Source organism: Palaemon carinicauda, chromosome 35 (assembly GCF_036898095.1).
Source record: "Palaemon carinicauda isolate YSFRI2023 chromosome 35, ASM3689809v2, whole genome shotgun sequence".
Taxonomy (NCBI): Eukaryota; Metazoa; Arthropoda; class Malacostraca; order Decapoda; family Palaemonidae; genus Palaemon; species Palaemon carinicauda.
The window spans coordinates 20,101,373-20,121,688 of record NC_090759.1 but is presented as its reverse complement, the minus strand read 5'-3'; the positions used below and the strand labels follow the sequence as shown (position 1 = coordinate 20,121,688).

At 33.2% G+C, this 20,316-nt stretch overlaps 1 protein-coding gene across 5 annotated transcripts in view; it reads left to right on the top strand.

Annotated features, from left to right (window-relative positions):
• The window catches only part of LOC137627652 (uncharacterized), an 830,137-nt gene that overhangs the window by 348,398 nt on the left and 461,423 nt on the right, over positions 1–20,316 (top strand). For 2 of the 5 annotated variants that reach the window (XM_068358807.1, XM_068358805.1), the window contains exon 1: positions 19,040–19,327. The exons of the other annotated variants lie outside the window; for them this stretch is intronic. In XM_068358807.1, coding sequence (XP_068214908.1) covers positions 19,241–19,327 — 87 coding nt within the window. In that variant the 5' untranslated portion in view covers positions 19,040–19,240. Of the gene's footprint in view, positions 1–19,039; positions 19,328–20,316 lie in introns of those variants that run through there. 5 annotated transcript variants of the gene reach the window in all.

Genomic DNA, 20,316 nt, shown 5'->3' with positions numbered 1-20,316 from the left:
GTTAGAATGTGAGGAGGTGGGAAATTACCGATATCACTCAAAGAAATGCGATGAAGCGAGATAACTTTTTTATTCTTTCAAGAAATGTAATCTAATATTATTTCTAAACTAATTCATCAAAATATTTTATCATAACTTTTTATTTGAATCTTCCTATCCTATTTCTATATAAAATTTTCTTAAATAATATTGGAACTGGCTGTTCATATTAATATTCATAACACGGAAATACCTCGTTTGCATTTACTTAAGCATTACTCTCTCTCTCTCTCTCTCTCTCTCTCTCTCTCTCTCTCTCTCTCTCCACAAAATTACACACTGCGGCCTATCAACCCATTGTTTACTCAAATTATCTGGTTCACCGTCAATAACCTTAGATATCAGGGTGACAAAAAACTCCTAATCAATCAGTCAATTGATCAAAATTTTCTGGGCAAGTCGCTCACTTCCAAGCGAACCCCCTTCCCTGGTGACGGTTGCTCAATGCTCAAAGGTCCAAGTCTAGCTGGCTTCACCCTTCCCAAGGGAAAAGGAAATATTTCCTTAGCATTGAGCATTCATGATATTACGATTTTATTTGTCGTTTCATGTCCTGATGTCCAACACCGTAAAAGTGCTCCCCCGGTAAGCTCTTCAAAATATGCATTACTCTCGATATTTGTTCAATCAGTCTTCCGCGTATTTACTTCGTTATCTATAGTTTTGATATAATTTTAAACACCTGGAAAGCAAACTGTATGAAATATTGTCATCTTAGTATTTTGTTTTTCATTTACTAAAAAACTTCCACCAGAAGGATCTTATCAAAACTGTGAGACCTTTAAACCTCAAACATTGGGGATAGGGGTAGTGGGATATAACCAGGTGGGGGTTAAAGATGATGGTGGAGAGGTGGCAACAGGGTGATCTTAATGTATGGCTTGACGAGGTTTGCTTATTAACATTTATGAAGTGATGATGATGATGGTAATACCCGTATTGATAACATTTAATATCAATGATTTCAACTCGCGATGAAAACGGGCATATATCGTTCTAACATTGTGTTTAGGTAGTCATTGAACATCTTTGGAACATGGGATCTTCACCCAAAAGAATACAATTCCAACGCCAACTTGGAAAGTAGTTAGCGGTCGTGTGTGACCCTTGGGAACATCCAAATAATATAAAATATTGGATACAGGTAATATATATATATATATATATATACATACATACAGATATGTATATATATGTATATAAATATATATATATATATATATATATACATACAGATATGTGTATATATATATATATATATAAATATACACACATATATATATATATAGAGAGAGAGAGAGAGAGAGAGAGAGAGAGAGAGAGAACAGCTGCTAGAATAATGCAAACAAGGAATATAACATTTCCCTCGTCTATTAATTGGAATAGTCAGTTTACAGACTATTGAAGGATGTTCCATATAAAAATGTAATAAGGAATTCAAATATATCATTGTGATTATATTTTTCGTTAACTATTTACGAAAGCAATTGCATTTCTTTAAAAAAATAAGAGATAAGACCTCTCTATCTCTTTCATATATATATATATATATATATTATGTATTATATATACATATATATATATATATATATCATATATATATTATATATACATATATATATATTTATATATATATATATATATATATATATTATATATACATATATATATTATATATATACATATATATATATATATATATATACATTTATATATATATCATATGTATATATTATATATTGTGTATATATACATTATACTGAATATATATATATATATATATATAAATATATATATATACATATATATATATATATATATATACATACATACAGTCAGCGCGGATCGCTGTGTCCGGGTAGTGGGCCGGACACAGCGTTCCGCGCTAATTGGAGGCATGGGGTTTATCGGGGAAAAACTCGAGTAGGACAAATTGACTAACTGGCATCTTTTTATACAAGTTGGCATCTACATATCTGCGTAGGTGGAAGCTAGCCAGTGTGTTTCCTCTAGTCGTGGAGTGAGGTTGTGTCAGGTTGAGAGGGCCGAGTTGCAATCGTTCTTTTGTGAGTTCGCGTGGCATTTTTGTGTATCCAAACCCCCCCCCCCCCCCCCCCCCCCCCGTGATGTCTAGACCCCGTACAAGTCATGATGACATTGTTAGAGTGATAACCTGTCATAATTTAGGTCTGCAAACGAAGGAAATCGTGAAGAATACTGGCATGAACGAGAGGACAGTGAAGCGCTTGGTGGCGAAGTATAAGGCAGGAGGTAGCGCCGAGGTCCCTTCTCACTCCCAGGCTGGTTCCCCTCCCCGGAAGATTCCTGATCGTACTTTACATATATTAAAGCGAACCCTAGAAGAAAATCCAACATTAACGGCTAAGCAACTGAAAGAACAGAACCCTAAATTGTTGAGCGACGTCAGTGTTCGTTCGATTCAGGAAAACCAGTCGAAGCGCCTCGACTTCGAGAAAGTGATCGCGCGAAAGAAGCCCGCTGTAACTTTGAAACAAAGGCAGAGGAGGGTTGCTTTTGCCAAGACATACAAGGATTGGACCTTGGAGCAGTGGCGTAGTGTCTTGTGGAGTGACGAAGCGACCTTCTGTGTGAGTGAGACGACCGGGAAAAAAGTGTGGCGGCGAAAGGGGTCAGATCCTCTTAAGCCTAATCTCACGGCCAAGACAGTTAAGCACCCAGCATCGCTTATGGTCTGGGGTTCGTTTGCCTACGGTGGTGCCCCAAGCCTTGTTGTTTTGCCTAAAGGCATAACGGTTAATGCTGACCGCTATTTGAACCTTTTAAAAGGCAATTTAGCGGATTGTTTTGCGGCTACAGGAGCTGAAATTTTTCTGCAGGACGGTGCCCCTTGCCATACGGCTAAAAAAGTGAAAAAGTGGCTGGAAAATAGCGAAGTGAACTATATTCTTGATTGGCCAGGTCAAAGTCCTGATATTTCGCCCATTGAGAACCTTTGGGCGATAGTTAAAGCCCACCTTCGTAAAGAAGTGACGACAAACGTGACACTTCTCGAGGCGGCGCTCCATAAGGTGTAGGTGGAAATACCTGCTGAAATACTCCAAAACCTCGCCGATAGTGTTCCTCGACGACTTTTGGAGGTCAAGAAGAGGAAAGGCTACCCTATAGACAAGTAGTAGGGATATTGGTGAGTGTTCAATTAAATTTTTATTGATTTATATTGTGTATTAGTGTAGATATGGGGGGGGGGACCAAAATGAAAGCACGGCGGATGCTGCCCGGACAGACCGACCCGCGCTGACTGTATGTATATATATATATATATATATATATATAAAGTGAATGGGAGACCAAAAAGATGTTGATGTAAGTGTGGAAGTAACAGACTCAATTCTTAACAGCAGAGGTATTAGATTCGCAAATAATATGATAAAGTAGAGATGTTCCTTATATCAACAGAACGACGATTTGAATAATACTTATAAAAAGATTGAGACGTGTGTGTGTGTGTTCGTGTACGTAAAAATTACGATAGCTGACGGATGATGAGCATAAATTATGCATTATAGTTATGAAAGCAAAAATGAAAAGACTTGAGTGGAGTTAGTACTTTGTGAGTCACATTATGTCGCTGATAAGACTAACTTCGATCCAGTATTTTCATCTCTCCTTTCGTGATATATATATATATATATATTTATATATAATATATATATATATATACATATATATATACTATATATATATATATATAACATATATATATATATATACATACATATAATATATATATATATATATGTTTGTGTGTGTATGTGTTTTGTGTATGTATATACATATGTATACTTATGTGTTTGTATTTATATATATATATATATATATGTATATATATATATATATATATATATTTACATACATACATATTGATTTCCTACATACATAATACTACCACTATTACTATAAATGTGACATACTTAAGGGTTTCGCCCAGACCAAAGGGCTCATCAGGTGGGTTTTGCCCTACTTCTATATGTGCAGGCTTGGTTCCCACGACCCTTTCCTAATGCCAAGCATCCTTAGGCCAGGCATTTAAGCCTTTCAATATAAGGATAGGCATTTAAGCCATCCATCCTAAGGCCAGGCTTTTAGGCCATTCATTATAAGGCCAGACATTTAAGCCATTCATTTTAAGGGCCGGCTTTTAGCCATTCGTTTTAAGGTCAGGCATTTATGCCATTCATCCCAAGGCCAGGCATTTAAGCCATACGTCTTAAGGCCAGGCTTCTAAGCCTTTCATTATAAGGCTAGGCCATTCATACTAAGGCCAATCATTTCAGCCAATCACTATAAGGCTAGGCATTTAAGCCATTCATCTTTAGACCAGCCATTTAAGCCTTTCATTATAAGGCTAGGCATTTAAGCCTTTCATTATAAGGTTAGGCATTTAAGCCTTTCATTATAAGGCTAGGCATTTAAGCCTTTCATACTAAGGCCAATCATTTCAGCCAATCATTATAAGGCTAGGCATTTAAGCCATTCATCTTTAGACCAGCCATTTAATCCTTTCATTATAAGGCTAGGCATTTAAGCCTTTCATTCTAAGGCCAATCATTTCAGAAAATCATTATAAGGCTAGGCATTTAAGCCATTCATCTCTAGACCAGCCTTTTAAGCCTTTCATTATGAGGATAGGCATTTAAGCCATTTATACTAAGGCCAATCATTTCAGCCAATCACCATAAGGCTAGGCATTTAAGCCGTTCATCTTTAGACCAGCCATTTAAGCCTTTCATTATAAGGCTAGGCATTTAAGCCTTTCATTATAAGGCTAGGCATTTAAGCCTTTCATACTAAGGCCAATCATTTCAGCCAATCATTATAAGGCAGGGCATTTAAGCCTTTCATCATAAGGCTAGGCTTTTAAGCCAATCATTTTAAGGCCAGGCATTTAAACAATTCATCCTAAGGCTAGGCTCTCAGGCTAATCATTATAAGGCCAGGCCATTCATACTAAGGCCAATCATTTCAGCCAATCACTATAAGGCTAGGCATTTAAGCCATTCATCTTTAGACCAGCCATTTAAGCCTTTCACTATGAGGCTAGGCATTTAAGCCATTCATACTAAGGCCAATCATTTCAGCCAATCACTATAAGGCTAGGCATTTAAGCCATTCATCTTTAGACCAGCCATTTAAGCCTTTCATTATAAGGCTAGGCATTTAAGCCTTTCATTATAAGGCTAGGCATTTAAGCCTTTCATACTAAGGCCAATCATTTCAGCCAATCATTATAAGGTAGGGCATTTAAGCCTTTCATCATAAGGCTAGGCTTTTAAGCCTTTCATACTAAGGCCAATCATTTCTGCCAATCATTATAATGCTAGGCATTTAAGACATTCATCTTTAGACCAGCCATTTAAGCCTTTCATTATAAGGCTAGGCATTTAAGCCTTTCATTCTAAGGCCAATCATTTCAGGAAATCATTATAAGGCTAGGCATTTAAGCCATTCATCTTTAGACCAGCCATTTAAGACTTTCACTATGAGGCTAGGCATTTAAGCCATTCATACTAAGGCCAATCATTTCAGCCAATCACTATAAGGCTAGGCATTTAAGCCATTCATCTTTAGATCAGCCATTTAAGCCTTTCATTATAAGGCTAGGCATTTAAGCCTTTCATTATAAGGTTAGGCATTTAAGCCTTTCATTATAAGGCTAGGCATTTAAGCCTTTCATACTAAGGCCAATCATTTCAGCCAATCATTATAAGGCTAGGCATTTTAGCCATTAATCTTTAGACCAGCCATTTAAGCCTTTCATTATAAGGCTAGGCATTTAAGCCTTTCATTATAAGGCTAGGCATTTAAGCCTTTCATTCTAAGGCCAATCATTTCAGAAAATCCTTATAAGGCTAGGCATTTAAGCCTTTCATTCTAAGGTCAATCATTTCAGAAAATCTTTATAAGGCTAGGCATTTAAGCCATTCATCTCTAGACCAGCCTTTTAAGCCTTTCATTTTGAGGATAGGCATTTAAGCCATTTATACTAAGGCCAATAATTTCAGCCAATCACTATAAGGCTAGGCATTTAAGCCATTCATCTTTAGACCAGCCACTTAAGCCTTTCATTATAAGGCTAGGCATTTAAGCCTTTCATTATAAGGCTAGGCATTTAAGCCTTTCATTATAAGGCTAGGCATTTAAGCCTTTCATTATAAGGCTAGGCATTTAAGCCTTTCATACTAAGGCCAATCATTTCAGCCAATCATTATAAGGCAGGGCATTTAAGCCTTTCATCATAAGGCTAGGCTTTTAAGCCAATCATTTTAAGGCCAGGCATTTAAACAATTCATCCTAAGGCTAGGCTCTCAGGCTAATCATTATAAGGCCAGGCATTTAAGCTATTCATTTTAAGGCCAGGCATTTAAGCCATTCATTATAAGGCTAGGCATTTAAGCCACTCATTCTAAGGCCAGGCTTTTAAATCATTCATCCTAAGTCCAAATATTTAAGCCATTCATTATAAGACTAGGCATTTAAGCCATTTATTATTAGGCCAGGCATTTAAGCCATTCATTATTAGGCTCTGCAGTTAAGCCAAACAGGATTATGCTTGGCAAAGGCAAGCATAATTGTGCCAGGTATCCAAGGCAAGCATTTTTTTGCAATCCAGTTAACTCAAGTATTATCAGGCCAGGCAGTTAAGACAAGCATCTCTATGCCAGGTAGTGAAGCCATCCCTCCTAAGCCCAGATAGTTAAGCCAAACATTCTTAGGCCAGTCAGTTAAGCCAAACATCCTTAGCAGATGCAGTTACGCAACTCTTCCTTAGGCATGGCCTCTTAAGCCATAGTTCCTAAGGCAAGGCATTTAAGCCATAACAACCTTAGCCCAGGCTGTTAAGCCTCGCACCCCTATACAAATCAGGTAAGCCAAACATTCCTAGTCCATGCGTTCATGCCAAACATTTTTAGTCCAGTCACCTAGGCCCTTTTTTCAAGGCCAGCCAGTTGAGCGTTTCGTTTTTTTCCGGACAGTTCAGCCACACACAGACCAGGTAGTTAAGCCAAACCTTCTTAGATAGGGCAGGTCAGCCAACACCCTTAGGCCAGGCAGTTAAGCCATACACCCTCAGACAAAGTAGTTAAGCCAAACATCCTTAGCCCTGTCAGTTGAGCCAAACAACTTAAGCCAAGGCAGTTAAGCCAAGTACCATTTAGCCAGGTATTTAAGCCAATCATTATTAGGTCAGACATTTAAATCAATCATTATTAGGCCAGACATTTAAGCCAAGCATTATTAGACCAGGCAGTTCAGCCAAGCATTATTAGGCCAGGCAGTTAAGCCAAGCATTATTAGGCCAGGCAGTTAAGCCAAGCATCATTAGGCCAGGCAGTTAAGCCAAGCATCATTAGGCCAGACAGTTAAGCCAAGCATTCTTAGGCCAGGCAGTTAAGCCAAGCATTATTAGGCCAGGCAGTTAAGCCAAGCATCATTAGGCCAGGCAGTTAAGCCAAGCATTCTTAGGCCAGGCAGTTAAGCCAAGCATTCTTAGGCCAGGCAGTTAAGCCAAGCATTCTTAGGCCAGGCAGTTAAGCCAAACATCATTAGGCCAGGCAGTTAAGCCAAGCATCATTAGGCCAGGCAGTTAAGCCAAGCATTATTAGGCCAGGCAGTTAAGCCAAGCATTATTAGGCCAGGCAGTTAAGCCAAGCATCATTAGGCCAGACAGTTAAGCCAAGCATTATTAGGCCAAACAGTTAAGCCAAGCATTATTAGGCCAGGCAGTTAAGCCAAGCATTATTAGTCCGGCAGTTAAGCCAAGCATTATTAGTCTGGCAATTAAGCCAAGCATTATTAGTCCGGCAATTAAGCCAAGCATCATTAGGCCAGGCATTTAAGCCAAGCATTCTTAGGCCAGGCAGTTAAGCCAAGCCTCATAGGCCAGGCAGTTAAGCCAAGCATCATTAGGCCAGGCAGATAAGCTAAGCATCATTAGGCCTTGCAGTTAAGCCAAGCATCATTAGGCCTTGCAGTTAAGCCAAGCATCATTTTGTCAGTCAGTTAAGCCAAGCCTCATTAGACTAGTTAGGCCAGAAATCACCAGACCAGGCAGTTAAGCCAAGCATTATTTTGTCAGGCAGTTAAGCCAAGCATCAATATGCCGTGCAAGTAAGCCAGGCATCATTAGGCTAGGCAGTTAAAGCTAGCATCCTTAAACCTAAAAAAAAAGAAAAAAAAAAAAATACGCCAGGCAGTTAAGACAGGCATGATTAGGCTAGGCAGTTAAGCCTGGCATCCTTAAACCTAAAAAAAAAAAAAAAAAAATATGCCAGCCAGTTTAGACAAGCATCATTAGCCTAGGCAGTTAAGCCTGGCATCCTTAAACCTAAATAAAAAATATGCCAGGCAGTTTAGACAAGCATCATTAGCCTAGGCAGTTAAGCCCGGCATCCTTAAACCTAAAAAAGAAAAGATTTAAAAATAATATTCCTTTCACAAAAATAAAAATACCGGTATATTTTTACAAAATATGGGATGTCGCTGAAATAAAAAATAATATTCCTTCCACAAAATAACAAAAATATATTCTTCTTACAAAAAAAATATAAAATAATATTCCTTTCACAAAATAGAATGAAAAATATGTTCCTTTTGCAAAAAAAAATGAAAAATATTCCGAATCGAAATAATTTTTTATTTTTTTTATTTATTTTTTTTTATTTTCATTTTTTTTTTTTTTTTTTTTGTCTAGTTTCAGACTTCTTAATTATTTTGGATATTCTCCTGATTTCGTTCGTTATGACCCTTATTTTCGTCTGTTTCCAAAACTGGGACTATGGGTCCAAGGGGGGCCCAAGAGTAAGCCTGGTCCCGTTTTGGTTTCTTCTTCTTTGGTTTCCTTACCAAAAGTTTCCTTGTGGGTCCTTCTCTTTCTCCTTGTTTTTCTTCCTTCACGAGGACTACTTTATTGTCATCTTCTACTGGAGTTTCACAACCTTCTACGACTGAAGTTTTATCAAGTCCGCATTTCTCCTTTCCTGGTGAACCCTTGTCACCCGTTCCTTCTTCTTTTTTAACCTTTTCCAAATCTCTCCTCTGAAGTTCCTTCTTCAGTGAAGAGATGACATCCTTCGCTGCGGACAATTCTTTCTTAATTTCATCCTCTTTGTTGGTCATTCGAACAATCTTTCCATTCAGATTTTTCTGTCGTTTCACTTTGTTCTCCAGTTGTTCACGAAGACCTTCGTTCTTCTTTGTTCTTGTGAACACTGCCTCCTTTAGCTCACGATTCTGCACTAGAACTTTAGAAATCTCGCCCTGCAGCTCTTCTACTAGACGTTGGTGTCCTTGGCTTTTTTTCTGATCATTATAATGAGCCTCCATCAGCTCTTTTTCTAGTTTAATTTTCTCTAGAGCTAATTCTTTATTAAGGAAGCTTCGTTCCTCATTGGATTTTTGGAGATCTTCATTCTCTGCCAGAAGGATCGATTTCAGTTCGTCATGAGCCTCGATTTCCTTCTTGGCCTTTTCCAGTTCCTCATTCAACTGAAACATTTTCACTGTATTTTCTTCAACCAAAATCACTGTACCTTCAAGCTCTCGTTTCAGAGCTTCCTTCTCTCCCATAAGTTCTGATTGCATTTTAATATGGGCATCATTTTTCTGCTGAGCCATTTTCAGTTCCGCTTTCAACTCAAGAATTGATTGATAGTAAGTTGCAATTTGATTTTCTTGGCCTACAATCACAGCCTGTTTATTGACAAGTTCCTTAGCCATGATTTCATTCTTTAGCCTGAGATCTTCAATCTCAGTGTCTTCATCAGTCTGAACTGTTACATCAGATTTAGAGACTGGTTCAGTCTCAACCTGAACGTCCCTGGAAAGCGAAGGATCCGTCCCACTAAGGACAGCTTCAGTCTCCTCAGAAATACTGTTTTCCTCCTGGTCCAAGACAGGCTCGAGTGCCTCACTCTGTTCCTCCTTGGCCCAGTCCAGTTCTTCGGAAGAGGGATCCCCAAGTAGATATTTCTTCCCGTACTCACTGATAGCTCTCAATGCATTGTTTGTAAACATCTTCGTTGCAAAACTCAGAATGCAGATCACTTGACTTTGATCAGGTATAATTTGAAAAAATCGAAATAGGTCCTGGCTGAAATATAGACTCCGAGATTGAAGCATTTTGAAGACTGGAGAAGTCTTCGTTTGCTTCGAGATCGTCTCCAGGAACTGATTTCGATTATAATTCGAATGAGAGCGAGACTTTGAAGACTTCTTCGTTCGATTTGGGAAAATTCTTCACTCGGTCTTCACTGAACCTTGGTAGTAATTTATTTTCCCCAAAGGAAATAGATAGATAGATAGACAGATAGAAGATATAGATAAATAGATAAATAGATAGATAGATAGATAAATAGATAGATAGATAGAATTGTATTTATAAGAAAAAGTTAAAATTCTTATGAGGTGTGAATGAAGACTCGGATGAAAACGGGATGGTGTGAAGCCCTTTGAAAACATCGTTGGGTCGTTGAAGAATCTTCATCAGGTCTTCACCGAAGATTTCTTTCTGCTTCAGTAGAAGTTTTGCGTTTTCTTCTTCTTCTTCTTCTTCTTCTTCTTCTTCTTCTTCTTCTTCTTCTTCTTCTTCTTTTTTCTTTTTTTTTTTGTGAAAAGACGAATCTGATATCTCCATTGACTACTCCTTTTGTAATTTCTTTTCCCCGAAGGAAATCTTGAAAAAATCTTACAAAAAAGAAAAAAAAAGAGAAAATTAATATAACAAATAATCTCGTATCGAGTTTCGCCATCTTGTTTTAGTCTCTGGAAAATGTCAAAGATTTCGGAAATTAATAAAATACTAATTTATAGTTTTACTTTCCTTTTGTTCTATCGAAAGATTTTTGTTTTAATTTTATGTTGTTATTTCATATGAAAATTAAAAGGCCATTTCCTTATTATTATTATTATTATTGTTATTATTATTATTATTATTATTATTATTATTATTATTATTATTATTATTATTGTGGTAGGAGACCCTCTTTTAGGCAGGTTGAGTTAAAAGTAATGGCTGCATCGGCAGAGTTTATTATTATTATTATTATTATTATTATTATTATTATTATTATTATTATTGATATTATTATTATTATTATTATTATTATTATTATTATTATTATTATTGTTATTATCTTCAGGGCCAATGTGTATTGGTTGAAATATATGGATTTATGTGTTTCCTTTCTTTCTTTTATGGGTATTTTTGAAGAAATACGTTAAACAGTTCGATTTACAATTATAAGTAAGGTATATATATATATGCATATATATATATATATATATATATATATATATATATATATATTTATAAAACACATATATATATATATATATATATATATATATATATATATATATATATATATATATATATATATATATATATATATATATATATATATATATATATGATAAAGTTTTGCACATTTAAACGTGTTTTTTTTTATTCAAATAAGCCATATATTTTTGATACATTAATGTCTGGATTCTCTTAACGACCTCGGGATCAGAGCCCCGGGCGAAATCACACAAAGACAAGAGCTTGTGACCGACCTGGAATTGAACCCTGGTCCGGCAAGCTTGTATAGACAGTGACTACCACTTGGCCACGAAGAAAGATAAAAGTCAATGACAATGCTTCTGTACACCCAGCAACAAAACCGGTGTCGCCTGGCTCGACCTGGCTTGGAGAGATCATGCCCTTCTTGCCCTGAAAGGTGGCAGAGGTTAAACAACCGAGACATCGTTAGGATGGTTAGAATGTGAGGAGGAGGGAAATTACCGATATCACTCAAAGAAATGCGATGAAGCGAGATAACTTTTTTATTCTTTCAAGAAATGTAATCTAATATTATTTCTAAACTAATTCATCAAAATATTTTATCATAACTTTTTATTTGAATCTTCCTATCCTATTTCTATATAAAATTTTCTTAAATAATATTGGAACTGACTATTCATATTAATATTCATAACACGGAAATATCTCGTTTGCATTTACTTAAGCCTTACTCTCTCTCTCTCTCTCTCTCTCTCTCTCTCTCTCTCTCTCCACAAAATTACACACTGCGGCCTATCAACCCATTGTTTACTCAAATTATCTGGTTCACCGTCAATAACTTTAGATATCAGGGTGACAAAAAACTCCTAATCAATCAGTCAATCAATCAAATTTTCTGGGCAAGTCGCTCACTTCCAAGCGAACCCCCTTCCCTGGTGACGGTTGCTCAATGCTCAAAGGTCCAAGTCTAGCTGGCTTCACCCTTCCCAAGGGAAAAGGAAATATTTCCTTAGCATTGAGCATTCATAATATTACGATTTTATTTGTCGTTTCATGTCCTGATGTCCAACACCGTAAAAGTGCTCCCGCGGTAAGCTCTTCAAAATATGCATTACTCTCGATATTTGTTCAATCAGTCTTCCGCGTATTTACTTCGTTATCTATAGTTTTGATATAATTTTAAACACCTGGAAAGCAAACTGTATGAAATATTGTCATCTTAGTATTTTGTTTTTCATTTACTAAAAAACTTCCACCAGAAGGATCTTATCATAACTGTGAGACCTTTAAACCTCAAACATTGGGGATAGGGGTAGTGGGATATAACCAGGTGGGGGTTAAAGATGATGGTGGAGAGGTGGCAACAGGGTGATCTTAATGTATGGCTTGGCGAGGTTTGCTTATTAACATTTATGAAGTGATGATGATGATGGTAATACCCGTATTGATAACATTTAATATCAATGATTTCAACTCGCGATGAAAACGGGCATACATCGTTCTAACATTGTGTTTAGGTGGTCATTGTACATCTTTGGAACATGGGATCTTCACCCAAAAGAAATACAATTCCAACGCCAACTTGGAAAGTAGTTAGCGGTCGTGTGTGACCCTTGGGAACATCCAAATAATATAAAATATTGGATACAGGTAATATATATATATAAAATATATATATATATATATATATATATATATATATATATATACAGATATGTATATATATACATATATGTATATATATATATATATATATACATATACACACACACACACATACATATATATATATATATATATATATATATGTATATATATATACAGAGAGAGAGAGAGAGAGAGAGAGAGAGAGAACAGCTGCTATAATAATGTAAACAAGGAATATAACATTTCCCACGTATATTAATTGGAATGGTCAGTTTCCAGAATATTGAAGGATGTTCCATATAAAAATATAAAAAGGAATTCAAATATATCAGTGTGATTATATTTTTCGTTTCACGAAAGCAATTGCATTTTTAAAAAAATAAGAGATAAGACCTCTCTATCTCTTTCAGTATATATATATATATATATATATATATATATATATATGTGTGTGTGTGTGTGTGTGTGTGACAATATGTATATATACATATATATATGTATATATATATATATATTATATATATATATATATATATATATATATATATATATATATATATTATATATATATATATATATATATATATATATATATATATATATATATAATTATATATATATATATGTATATATATATTATACTGTATATATATATATATATATATATGAATATATGTATATATATACATATATATATATTATATCTTTGTATTTGTATATATATATATTATATATTATATATATATATACATTATAATATATATATATATATATATATATATATATACTGTGTGTTATATATATATATATACTGTTTATATATACATATATATATATATATATATGTGTGTGTGTATATATATATATATCTATGTATATATATATATATATATATCTATATATCTATATATATATATATTATATATATCATCAATCCTCGCACCTTTTTGACTGATATCGGTAATTACCCTCCTCATCACATTCGAACCATCTTAACGATGTTTTGGTTGTTTAAATGTCCGGGCACCTTTCAACCTCTCAGGGCAAGGACATGATGTATCCAAGTTGGGTCTGGCGAGGCGACACCGGTTTTTTTGCTGGGTGTACTTACTTGAACAGAGTGATTTTGTGGTAGCGTATTGGAAAGGTACCTGCCTGGTGATTGCTGGACCGGGTTTCGAGTCCCTCTCAAGCTCGATAGTTTCTGGTATTGTCAGCAACCTCACCATCCTTGTGAGTTAAGGATGGTGGGGTTTTGGGAACCTATAGATCTACCTGCTGAGTCATTAGCAGTCATTGGTTGGCCCTCCCTGGTCTTAGCTTGGTTGAAGAGGGGCCTCGGGCCCTGTTCTTATGTATATTTGGTCAGTCTCTAGGTCATTGCTGAGCAAGCTAGGGCATTGCCGCTGTCCCTTGCCTCTTCCATTCATGAGTGACCTTTAAACTATTTTCTTAACTTTTTTTAGTAACCATAACGCATGCGCAAAGCAACAAACCATTAACGTCGATTTATTTTCTTTCTAAAGTGATTTATAGTGATAAATATTACAATAAATACATTCCTGTCGTTCAAGCTATTTCACCTGCTATTACCAGTAAACTGTTTGGTCACCTATGGAAATCTCACTTTGATTGGCAATGATGTTTGTTCTACAAACTGTTGTTAGAACATGTTGACACAGGGTTTTGATTCTTAAAAATAACGCCATAATAACAATGAACTGCTGAATAATTGTTTGTTGTTTATTGGGCGATAATTTTTTTCTTATTAACTAAGTGTGGTACTTGGTGACCAAATTTCAAATACATTAACGATGTAGTTGATTAATTGGTTTTATCATTCCTTAGAAAATATGGATATTCGTATAGATTTCAATAGGGATTTAATAAATTCGGTCAAATATTTTTTATTTTCTTTATGTCACTACAGCGGGGACTCATCAGATTGGTAGAAATTCCTTTATTATTATTTATTAAATTGTTAATCCAAATGAAGTTAGTAGAATTTCCTTTATGATTATTTATTATATTGTTAATCAAAATAAGGTTGGCAGAATTTCCTTTATGATTATTCAGTAAATTTAATCAAAATAAGGTTGGCAGAATTTGCTTTATGATTATTCAGTAAATATAATCAAAATAAGGTTGGCAGAATTTCCTTTATGATTATTCAGTAAATTTAATCAAAATAAGGTTGGCAGAATTTCCTTTATGATTATTCAGTAAATATAATCAAAATAAGGTTGGCAGAATTTCCTTTATGATTATTCAGTAAATTTAATCAAAATAAGGTTGGCAGAATTTCCTTTATGATTATTCAGTAAATATAATCAAAATAAGGTTGGCAGAATTTCCTTTATGATTATTCAGTAAATTTAATCAAAATAAGGTTGGTAGAATTTCCATTATGATTATTCATTAAAGTTAATCAAAATAAGGTTCGCAGAATTTTCTTTATGATTATTCATTAAAGTTAATCAAAATAAGGTTGATAGAATTTTCTTTATGATTATTCATTAAGGTTAATCAAAATAAGGTTGGTAGAATTTTCTTTATGATTATTCACGAAAGTTAATCAAAATAAGGTTGGTAGAATTTTCTTTATGATTATTCATTAAAGTTAATCAAAATAAGGTTGGTAGAATTTCCATTATGATTATTCATTAAAGTTAATCAAAATAAGGTTGGTAGAATTTTCTTTATGATTATTCACTAAAGTTAATCAAAATAAGGTTGATAGAATTTTCTTTATGATTATTCATTAAAGTTAATCAAAATAAGGTTGGTAGAATTTTCTTTATGATTATTCACTAAAGTTAATCAAAATAAGGTTGATAGAATTTTCTTTATGATTATTCATTAAAGTTAATCAAAATAAGGTTGATAGAATTTTCTTTATGATTATTCATTAAAGTTAATCAAAATAAGGTTGGTAGAATTTCCATTATGATTATTCACTAAAGTTAATCAAAATAAGGTTGATAGAATTTTCTTTATGATTATTCATTAAAGTTAATCAAAATAAGGTTGGTAGAATTTCCATTATGATTATTCACTAAAGTTAATCAAAATAAGGTTGATAGAATTTTCTTTATGATTATTCATTAAAGTTAATCAAAATAAGGTTGGTAGAATTTTCTTTATGATTATTCACTAAAGTTAATCAAAATAAGGTTGATAGAATTTTCTTTATGATTATTCATTAAAGTTAATCAAAATAAGGTTGATAGAATTTTCTTTATGATTATTCATTAAAGTTAATCAAAATAAGGTTGGTAGAATTTTCTTTATGATTATTCACTAAAGTTAATCAAAATAAGGTTGGTAGAATTTTCTTTATGATTATTCATTAAAGTTAATCAAAATAAGGTTGGTAGAATTTCCATTATGATTATTCATTAAAGTTAATCAAAATAAGGTTGGTAGAATTTTCTTTATGATTATTCACTAAAGTTAATCAAAATAAGGTTGATAGAATTTTCTTTATGATTATTCATTAAAGTTAATCAAAATAAGGTTGGTAGAATTTCCTTTATGATTATTCACTAAAGTTAATCAAAATAAGGTTGGTAGAATTTTCTTTATGATTATTCATTAAAGTTAATCAAAATAAGGTTGATAGAATTTTCTTTATGATTATTCATTAAAGTTAATCAAAATAAGGTTGGTAGAATTTCCATTATGATTATTCATTAAAGTTAATCAAAATAAGGTTGGTAGAATTTTCTTTATGATTATTCACTAAAGTTAATCAAAATAAGGTTGGTAGAATTTTCTTTATGATTATTCATTAAAGTTAATCAAAATAAGGTTGGTAGAATTTCCTTTATGATTATTCACTAAAGTTAATCAAAATAAGGTTGGTAGAATTTTCTTTATGATTATTCATTAAAGTTAATCAAAATAAGGTTGATAGAATTTTCTTTATGATTATTCATTAAAGTTAATCAAAATAAGGTTGGTAGAATTTCCTTTATGATTATTCACTAAAGTTAATCAAAATAAGGTTGGTAGAATTTTCTTTATGATTATTCATTAAAGTTAATCAAAATAAGGTTGATAGAATTTTCTTTATGATTATTCATTAAGGTTAATCAAAATAAGGTTGGTAGAATTTCCTTTATGATTATTCACTAAAGTTAATCAAAATAAGGTTCGCAGAATTTTCTTTATGATTATTCATTAAAGTTAATCAAAATAAGGTTGATAGAATTTTCTTTATGATTATTCATTAAGGTTAATCAAAATAAGGTTGGTAGAATTTTCTTTATGATTATTCACTAAAGTTAATCAAAATAAGGTTGGTAGAATTTTCTTTATGATTATTCATTAAAGTTAATCAAAATAAGGTTGGTAGAATTTCCATTATGATTATTCATTAAAGTTAATCAAAATAAGGTTGGTAGAATTTTCTTTATGATTATTCACTAAAGTTAATCAAAATAAGGTTGATAGAATTTTCTTTATGATTATTCATTAAAGTTAATCAAAATAAGGTTGGTAGAATTTTCTTTATGATTATTCACTAAAGTTAATCAAAATAAGGTTGATAGAATTTTCTTTATGATTATTCATTAAAGTTAATCAAAATAAGGTTGATAGAATTTTCTTTATGATTATTCATTAAAGTTAATCAAAATAAGGTTGGTAGAATTTCCATTATGATTATTCACTAAAGTTAATCAAAATAAGGTTGATAGAATTTTCTTTATGATTATTCATTAAAGTTAATCAAAATAAGGTTGGTAGAATTTCCATTATGATTATTCACTAAAGTTAATCAAAATAAGGTTGATAGAATTTTCTTTATGATTATTCATTAAAGTTAATCAAAATAAGGTTGGTAGAATTTTCTTTATGATTATTCACTAAAGTTAATCAAAATAAGGTTGATAGAATTTTCTTTATGATTATTCATTAAAGTTAATCAAAATAAGGTTGATAGAATTTTCTTTATGATTATTCATTAAAGTTAATCAAAATAAGGTTGGTAGAATTTTCTTTATGATTATTCACTAAAGTTAATCAAAATAAGGTTGGTAGAATTTTCTTTATGATTATTCATTAAAGTTAATCAAAATAAGGTTGGTAGAATTTCCATTATGATTATTCATTAAAGTTAATCAAAATAAGGTTGGTAGAATTTTCTTTATGATTATTCACTAAAGTTAATCAAAATAAGGTTGATAGAATTTTCTTTATGATTATTCATTAAAGTTAATCAAAATAAGGTTGGTAGAATTTCCTTTATGATTATTCACTAAAGTTAATCAAAATAAGGTTGGTAGAATTTTCTTTATGATTATTCACTAAAGTTAATCAAAATAAGGTTGATAGAATTTTCTTTATGATTATTCATTAAAGTTAATCAAAATAAGGTTGATAGAATTTTCTTTATGATTATTCATTAAAGTTAATCAAAATAAGGTTGGTAGAATTTCCTTTATGATTATTCACTAAAGTTAATCAAAATAAGGTTGGTAGAATTTTCTTTATGATTATTCATTAAAGTTAATCAAAATAAGGTTGATAGAATTTTCTTTATGATTATTCATTAAGGTTAATCAAAATAAGGTTGGTAGAATTTTCTTTATGATTATTCACTAAAGTTAATCAAAATAAGGTTGGTAGAATTTTCTTTATTATTATTCATTAAAGTTAATCAAAATAAGGTTGGTAGAATTTTCTTTATGATTATTCACTAAAGTTAATCAAAATAAGGTTGGAAGAATTTCCTTTATGGTTATTTATTAAATTTTTAATCAAAATGAGTTTAGTAGAATTTCCTTTACGATCTATTAAATTATTAATCGAAATGAAGTTGGTAGAATTTATTTCATGATTATTTATTAAATTGTTAATCAAAATGAACTTCGTAACAAAGTCACCTTTTAAACTAGGCAAGTAGGTCACGGATGAAACAGCCGCCAAACTGCATAAAACTGGAGAGGAAGGATTGTGAGCTTTATGACTAAGTGTAGGTTTCCAAATCCAGTGATCGTTGTTCCCTCGACAAGGAAGTTACTCTGAATTGGTGCTACATTTCAAGCACTTTACGTGGCCTGGAAGATGGTGTTTATTTTTTTGCCAAAATCTCGCCATGACATTTAACCGTAAGGACAAATACTCATTATTTGGTTCAGTTGTATGTCGGTATTAGTCTTGTGGAAGTAAGAACTATAGCTGTGACCGTAAGATAAAGTGTTGCGTGTGATTTGTTAATTAGTTACCATGACCACAAGGAGTTCGGTTGGAAAGGCGCAAGCAGCCATTAATCCAGATTGGAACAGGCTAATCCAGGAAGAGATTTTCGCACAGGTGATTATATGTTAGGTTACTGTTTTACTAATTTTTCTCCTAATACCGCCTTAAGTTTTTTTCAGTTCTAGTTAGCAATTATACAAGTAATTAGTATTTGTAATTGTTGATTGATAAATCGTCTTAACTTACATGTGCGTCAAGATCCTACTTTTCCTTTTTAACTCCGTTATTTTTTTAATTATAGAAATTACGTTAAATCCTGTCCACTATCCTTTGTTGGACTTTAAAATCACTGCTACTGTTCTTCACAAAATATCGTGGTAAAATTTTTGTAAATTCTATCCCACAAGGATTATTATTTTTAACATAAGACATTCTAATAGCCACTACCTTATTTAATGGGAGAATTACTTGTCAGGCTGCGGGAGTGACATGACACGAGATATTCGTAAAAAGTGACCTCAATTAGAATTGCAGTATTTGTATCTTACTGGTGAATGCCTCTCTCTCTCTCTCTCTCTCTCTCTCTCTCTCTCTCTCTCGTCAAAAGTGAAGCGGCTTGCAAAACTCACTCTCTCTCTCCTCTCTCTCTCTCTCTCTCTCTCTCGTCAAAAGTGAAGCGGCTTGCAAAACTCACTCTCTCTCTCTCTCTCTCTCTCTCTCTCTCTCTCGTCAAAAGTGAAGCGGATTGCAAAACTCACTCTCTCTCTCTCTCTCTCTCTCTCTCTCTCTCTCGTCAAAAGTGAAGCGGCTTGCAAAACTCTCTCTCTCTCTCTCTCTCTCTCTCTCTCTCTCTCTCGTCAAAAGTGAAACGGCTTGCAAAACTCTCTCTCTCTCTCTCTCTCTCTCTCTCTCGTCAAAAGTGAAACGGCCTACCAAACTCTCTCTCTCTCTCTCTCTCTCTCTCTCTCTCTCGTCAAAAGTGAAACGGCCTACCAAACTCTCTCTCTCTCTCTCTCTCTCTCTCTCTCGTCAAAAGTGAAACGGCCTACCAAACTCTCTCTCTCTCTCTCTCTCTCTCTCTCTCTCGTCAAAAGTGAAGCGGC